The sequence below is a fragment of the Stenella coeruleoalba genome, assembly GCF_951394435.1.
Source record: "Stenella coeruleoalba genome assembly, chromosome: 1".
Lineage (NCBI taxonomy): Eukaryota > Metazoa > Chordata > Mammalia > Artiodactyla > Delphinidae > Stenella > Stenella coeruleoalba.
This window is the reverse complement of record NC_137169.1, coordinates 96597471-96604532: the sequence shown is the minus strand read 5'-3', so window position 1 is coordinate 96604532 and position 7062 is coordinate 96597471. Positions and strand designations below refer to the sequence as shown.

General features: G+C 54.4%; 1 protein-coding gene across 1 annotated transcript; it reads right to left on the bottom strand.

The window, feature by feature from the left end:
- Window positions 1–297: 297 nt before the first annotated feature.
- Window positions 298–4694, bottom strand: PROK1 (prokineticin 1; the record flags this gene model as incomplete). Its single annotated transcript, XM_079940076.1, has 3 exons — window positions 298–417; window positions 1935–2060; window positions 4623–4694. The coding sequence occupies 3 exons, from the start codon at window positions 4692–4694 to the stop codon at window positions 298–300; spliced, it is 318 nt and encodes a 105-aa protein (XP_079796202.1).
- Between the last annotated feature and the right edge of the window lie 2368 nt (window positions 4695–7062).

Genomic DNA, 7062 nt, shown 5'->3' with positions numbered 1-7062 from the left:
GAAGGAATATGTTCCTGCTACTAGCAGCCCCGCAGGCAGCCTGAGCAGTGCACACAGACTACTCCCAGGACCACAGCCACCAGCCTGGACCCTGCAGGTCACCCTGTGGCGCGTGTCTCGTGGGTGCACCTGTGTGCGCTAGGGAGGAGGGGGGTAGGTAGGCAGTGCGGGGAGTGGGGATGCGACAGCAGTGGGTTGCAGGATTGGGCCACAGGGCAGAAATAAAAGTCCAAGAGAGACCACCCCAGCCTGTGCTCAGGAAGAGGCCCGGTGGGTGTCGGGAGACCAGACAAGCTCCTACAAGTTGACGTTCTTCAAGTCAGTGGAGCAGCGGTACCTGCCATCCCGACCTCTGGAGCACAGCAGGCTGGGCAGGCAGGGGCAGGTGTGGTGCTGGCGTTTTCTGAAGAAAGGGACCTGGGGAGAGAAGAGAAGAGGGTGGCACCTTCACCAAAGGGAGATGGGCCCCAGGGCAGGAGCCTCTGGCCGGCCCAGCCCTGGCCAATGTCTCACTGCCACCACCCCAGCACAACAAAAACAGTTTTACAGAGGAGGAAACTGAGGCACAGAGTGGCTAAGCACACAGCCAACGTGTGGAGGAGCCAGGATTTGAACGCAGGCAATCTGGCTGTGACACACTGTGAACAGCCACAGCCCTAAAACCCCACAGGCCCTCACATTGCCCACCCGGGGCCCCTCGCTGACCCCGCACACGTGATCACTCACAAACTCACACCTACATCCGTAACTGACTATCACTTATAGCTCACCCGTTATACTCTCCATCCCATGTTGGGTGCCGGGGATGCCGCTACACAGGACGTGGTCCCTGCCGGGTGATTCACACCCAGAGGAGGGCGAAACCACTGAGCTTTCCTCAAAGGGGATGAATAGGAGAGGTTCAGAGCATAGGCAGTCAGGCAGCCTGGGCTCCAGTCCTAGGTCTGCCACTTCCCAGCTGTGTGGCAACTGACAAGTTATTTAGCTTCTCTGTGCCTCAATTTATTGTCTGTAAAATGGATTAATAATAGAGGCGACCACCTATGGTTGTAAAGGGGTTTACACTGTAAACCTGAAGAGGTTTAAACTTGCAAAGAGCACTTAATACGAAGGGTGGCACATAGCAAGCACTCCGCATTAGCTTGTATCACCTCTGCTGCCTGCTTTGGGAATATAGATCTGCGGCTGAACCCCCTGACACACCCCAGGACCACGAGGACTGTACTCTGTCCCGTCTGTCTCCCCCCACCTCCTCACTCCCAGGCAGACCCTGCCAGGGAGGACCACAGCGGGAGGATGCCCCTGGGTGCAGGTGTGCTCCCCAGAGGGGCTTGAAGGCGTCCTGGAGCACAGGAAGCCCCGGGAAGGGTGTACAAGCCCACAGTTGCTGCTGCATCCACCTCACGTTCAGAAGCAAAGGCCTTGTGGCCTTTCTGTGCCCTCTCTGCTGGGAGCTCCTGAGGGAGCAAGGCAGGCGCTGGGCACCTGGGGCACAGAAGGGTGAACCTCCTTAAAGTGTGTGCACCAGGGGCCTGGCCAGCCTCACCCTGCCCCTCCCCCACCCCAGGCCCTGGCTGGGAGCCCATTTTACAGTCTTCCCACGTCGTGTTCTTGAGGGAAGGATGCCGTGCAGCAAAGGGCATTCAGGAGCCTCTCAGAGCTGGAATTCATCAGACCAGCAACAAACATCAGACGTGTCGTCTACTCCCCTCGTTGTATGCATGAGGTGACTGATGCCCAGGACCCTTCAGCAAATGAGGAGCTGGGGTCCCAGCCCCCAGGTCTAACAGGCTATGTGATTGGGACCCCACTGCACCCCAGGCCACCCCCAAAGCAAGGAGGCAGTGAGATATTCCTAGGCTGGAGTCAGAACACTGCGGTCCAGTGCCGGCTCTGGCTCGTGGCCTTGTGCCCTGAGCAAGTGTGAGCAGTACCTTGTGGCTGCCGGGGTAGCACTCCTCTCCTTCCCACCCCAGCGGGGTGCACACCCGCAGCCCACGCAGCCACAGGCTGACTGCGCAGCAGGTGCCCGCCCTGCACTGGACGTCCCGCTCGCAGGCCTGCAGGGTGGAAGACAAAGGGGTCGTTAGTGCCCATTAGGCCCAACCCAGAGAAACCAGAGGCAACGCACATCCAAAAGCCCTTGAGAGAGGTGCTGGGAACAGCACCCAGGCCGCGGCCTCCCGGGACACCTAGGGCACTGCTGCCCCCGCGCCTCTCTCGGCAGGGTGCTCGGGGCTCAGCTGGGCAGCAGACCTGGATGGGAGGAGCCCCCAACTCCTTCGAGGCCACTCGGCAGGGAGGCTGTCCTCTTCTGAGGGACTAGAGCTTAGGAGGTGGAGCTTTTCTAGCACAGGAGATGCTCTGTGGATGCTGGTGGGGTTGAATTAATTCAGATCCTCAGGCGGGGGAGGGCCCCAATGGCCTGCACCCCAGGGGGTCAGTGCTGAGTTTCTGTGGATGTGGACTCTCCAGCCCTCACCTGGCAGCACTCAGGGTTGGTGCCTCCCCTGCCCGTGGTGTCCCCCTCGGTCCTCACTAGAAGCCCAGCCTCATCTGAGGGTCCAGCACCCCTTGACAGGTGTTTCCCCTGGGGCTTCTCTGCTGGCCTGCCTGGCCCCCAGAGAGGGATGGACCCCTCTGGGCTGGGCTCCCAGAGCAGGGGCTAAGTGACCTGGAAGGTGCCGTCTGTAAAGCCACCCAAGCCCGCTTTAAACAAAAGCCTGGATCGGGAAAGACAGAACGGAACGGCTCCAGACTCACAGGAGGCCACACTGGAGAAGCACCCAGGCTTTCCACTTCCAGAGAAGCTTTGCGGCTTTTCTGAGCCAAAATTGGGAGCGGGGTTTGGGCTCTTATTTACCAACACAAGGCCATGGAGGGCCCTCTGGCTGCCTGTGGGCAAGGCAGGAACTGTAAGACCCACAATGTGCTCAGCCCCAGGAGGAAGGTGGGAGATGCCGGGGCTGCTCGTCACGCAGAGGAGGTGTAGGCGGCAGTCACCTCGCCACTCCGGTCTCCAGCCTAGTGAGGGTACCTCTCACACACCAGCCGGTCCCTGAAAGCTCAGGGTTAGGGCCGAGTAGACCCCACCTGACTCTTCCACCAGAGAGGTGGGGCATCGCTGTCGCCCTCTGGGAAGAGGGACCCCCCAGGCCTGCATTTGGGATGGTCACAGCCCTGGGAGCAGGGGAGTGCGGGGATGGTAGAACCCAGCCTCTTCCTGAGGGTCAGACTCAGGGCAGCAGCAAGGCCCGGAGCGCAGAGGGAACAGTTCTAACTACCTGTGGTCGGGTCTGTCATGTGTGTCCTCTTACCGCAGCTTCCTCTCCTTCTGTGCTTTGCAAAGTGTCAAACTGGAGCCTTTCCTAGGAAGATATTTCCTCATCTCTCAGACCTGCCTCCCACGCCCCTCTGCTTCCCCATCCCTGGCCAGACTCAGGGTCAACCCGCTGCACCCGTCCCTCTCGGCAGGGTAACCACGGCTTCTATCCTCTGCTCTTACCCTCCTGATCTCCAAGCTACACAATAGGAAGACAGCCTTTGGTGGTTTACATTCATTAGGTACAATTCTGCCCTGACAGTTGTATTTATGCTCTGGGTCTCCAAAGCTTTGGCTTGCCTTTGATACTTGTTCTCCTTTGAAACTCAGTCTTTTTCCTCTAAAAGAGAGAAGAAAGAAATTTCCTTTTCTGTGAACATTAAAATTAATTCAATTCCAGGAATGGTTTGGCCTTTCTCTACATTTCCATTCTCTGTGTAAAAAGTTAGAGGAAGTTGAAACAAAAGTGAATGTCCCTCTTTTCTTTTTTTTCTGGTGGCTTTTATCTGGAAAACTCTCGGGTAAGCCATTACTTTCTGTTTTGGTAAGAATTGTCCCACCACTGTCACACAACATGTGCCCATGTGAGGGTAGGTCCAGGTGAAGCCAAACTTCTGAGAGAGAACCACAGTTGGGGTGTCTCGAATACTATGACATGCCCGCCCGGGTGTGCCCACAGTGGGACCGGATTTCTACTTGTTATCCGACACTTGCTTCTGGGTCACTCAGCCAGGTGTTGGCGTCGCCCTTATTCTTATCAGACCTGGGCACCGAGTGAAAACACATAAACCATAAGGGAAAGAAAGAGTTTCAGGACAGGCTTTCTTTAAGAGTAGAGAAAGCAGAGATTAAACGTACCCAATAGAAGCTAAATAAGGTCACAGCCTTTAAGTCAACTTGCTATGTAAATTACACTTGACGTGTGGTCTAGACCATACATGAAAACCAAAGTTTACACAAAAGATAGATTAGGGGGTGCTAATCCACATTCTAAAAGAAGTCATTATTACACAATAGGAATCTTCTTTTGACCAAAGTTCCAAACTTCAGAATTTGCAATGCTCTCCTAATGCACTGAGAGCAGAATCTGATTTACACACAGTTTCTCAAAAGCAGATGCCCTTTAGCAGAGTGAGGTCTAACTAACGTGAAAATTCTGTGAAATGCCTCTCGGAAGTGCTGTCTGGTGGCTGGCTCCCCACGCCCTTGGTTTGCCTCCTGTTCGGTTCCTGGCTCCCAACCCACGCAGACCCTGACGTCTTCCCAAAACCCAGGGAGTAGAGAATATTGGACGACTTACCCCTGTGATCACGGCACAGTCGGACACAGTCACAAGGAGGAGCATGACTGAGACTCGCGTGGTACCTCTCATGGTCACTTTGGGGTGATGGCAAACACTGCCGGCCCCGCTCAGCCTCAAGCCCGCCAGCTGGGAAGGCCAGGCTCTCCCCAGAGATTTATACCGTCCGATCCAGGCTGCCCGTGGACGCCTGTCTCCTCTATTCTCTTCCTCTTCACACTGTTATTCAGATGATCTCAGAGATGGAGATGAGACCTGAATCCCTAATGACATCAAATCACCACGAAAACCAATAAATGAACCATCGGCGGCAGTGACAGTTGCTCTGACTCTCAGGACGCAGAGATCCAGTCGGCTCCGTGCATCGTACCCCGCAGTACTCTCTGCCTCTGGGACATCCTTCTATTCTGCTTGGGGCGGGGTGGGGAGGGCTTTGGCAATAAATCAAGGGATTTACAGCATCGCCATTTACCCTTCCCTGCGCCAAACCATGCGACAGACGCTCAGGATCATTCCCTCACACGCAAGCCAACAAGAACAATCTGGGCACTTAACTGTCCGCTCAGCACGAGCTGGGGGCTGAGAGGACACAGTGGGAAGGCAGTGTCCATGGTCCCCTAGAAGGTTAAAATTCCAGTGGGGAGACATGAGACAGTGAGAAAACAAGGCCAGGCTTGTGGGGTTGATGTTCCTGAAAAACTCACAAGGAATCGCCCTCTAAGAGGCTCAGGAACCAGAGGGCAGAAGATGAGCCAGGCCACAGGTCCCTGTGGAAAAGCGTGCTTGGGCTGGGCTGCAGCTAAAAGGTACCAGGAGCCACGCGCCCTCCTGTTTTATGCGTTGAGCATGAGAGTGGCCTTATCCAAGGGCGAACAAACACCGTGGATGCAGACACCAGTCCTGGGGAAGGTGACTCTGGGCACGGCCCCGCCTGCTGTGTGGGGAAGCACCTAGCCCAGATCTCCCCATGCCAGCCGACCCAGAGAGCTCCCAGGACCCTTTACCAGACAATCCCCGCTTCTCTCCACAGTGATAAAAGCCATTGGCACCCAAGTTACGTCCCCCAATATGCTAATAGGTGTTATGCACAGAAATACATAAACGTAAGATTTCCACAGGTGAAGCTCTGGGAAACACTGATTACACAGTTCAACTAGCTTTTTTACTGAAGGATTTTTCAGAGCCTTTCATAGGCTAACAAGCATTTGAAAAACCAAGCAGAGAAATGCAACTTGTAGTTATTTCCTAAACAGATTCATCCACCAAACACTTTTTTCTTGGAGTGTCTCAGGGGAATAGGGCTCCCACATAGACACGCTGACAGGTATCTGACAGTGCAAAGAGAGAGGACCCAGCACAGCAGCTCAGATAAGACCCCAGAGACAGACTGGGGCGTTGACTTCTTATTCCAGGGTCATTAGTTTTATGACCCTGAGAATAGCGAGAATCTCTCTAAGCCTCAGTTTTCTCATCTATAACACGGAGTTAAGAGTAGCACTTACATCATGGGGTTTTGTGAGTATTCGTCCATTATTTATTCGTTGACTATATATTTCTTCACAACTACTATATTGAAGGCACCGTTCTTGGTGCTGGAAATAGAGCAGTGAACAAAACAAGGTCCCTGCCCTCATGTGGGGGAGACAGGTAATAGACAAATAAACAAATAGATTTGTAATAACATGGCTAGGTTTGTGGAGTGCTATTAAAAAGGAAGGCAGGCTTTGTTATATAACAGAAACTAACACAACATTATAAAGCAATTATACTCCAATAAAGATGCTAAAAAAAAAGGGGGGGGCTTCCCTGGTGGCGCAGTGGTTGAGAGTCCGCCTGCTGATGCAGGGGACATGGGTTCGTGCCCCGGTCTGGGAAGATCCCACATGCCGTGGAGCGGCTGGGCCCGTGAGCCATGGCCGCTGAGCCTGCGCGTCCGGAGCCTGTGCTCCACAATGTGAGAGGCCTGCGTACCGCAAAAAAAAAAAAAAAAAGGAAGGCAGGGAAGACGACAGAGCGTGACACGGGTGGTGCTTTAGATGGCGTGAGGGTCTCTCCAAAGAGACACTTGAGAAGACTGATGAAGTGAAGAAGTGAGCTGGGCAGAGCCTGAGGGGAAGAAGCGGTGCAAAGGCCCTGTGGCAGGCCCTTCTTGGCCAGTTCCGGGAGCAGTAAGGAGTGTGGTGAACTGGAGAAGGGAGAGGAGGGGATGCTGTTGAAGCAGGAGCCAGGGGTCATGCCATACCAGCCTTGTAGGACATGGTAGGGGCCTGACAACAAGTGTGATGGGTGCCCTTGGAGTGTCTGGAGCAGAGGAGGGGCAGGATGTGATTTACACTTTGAAGGATCTCTCTGGCTGCTTTTGGAGAGTTAAGCGAGATGGTGCTTGTGAATTTCTCAGCACAACGCTTGGCACACAGCAGCATTTTCAACTATTGGCAAT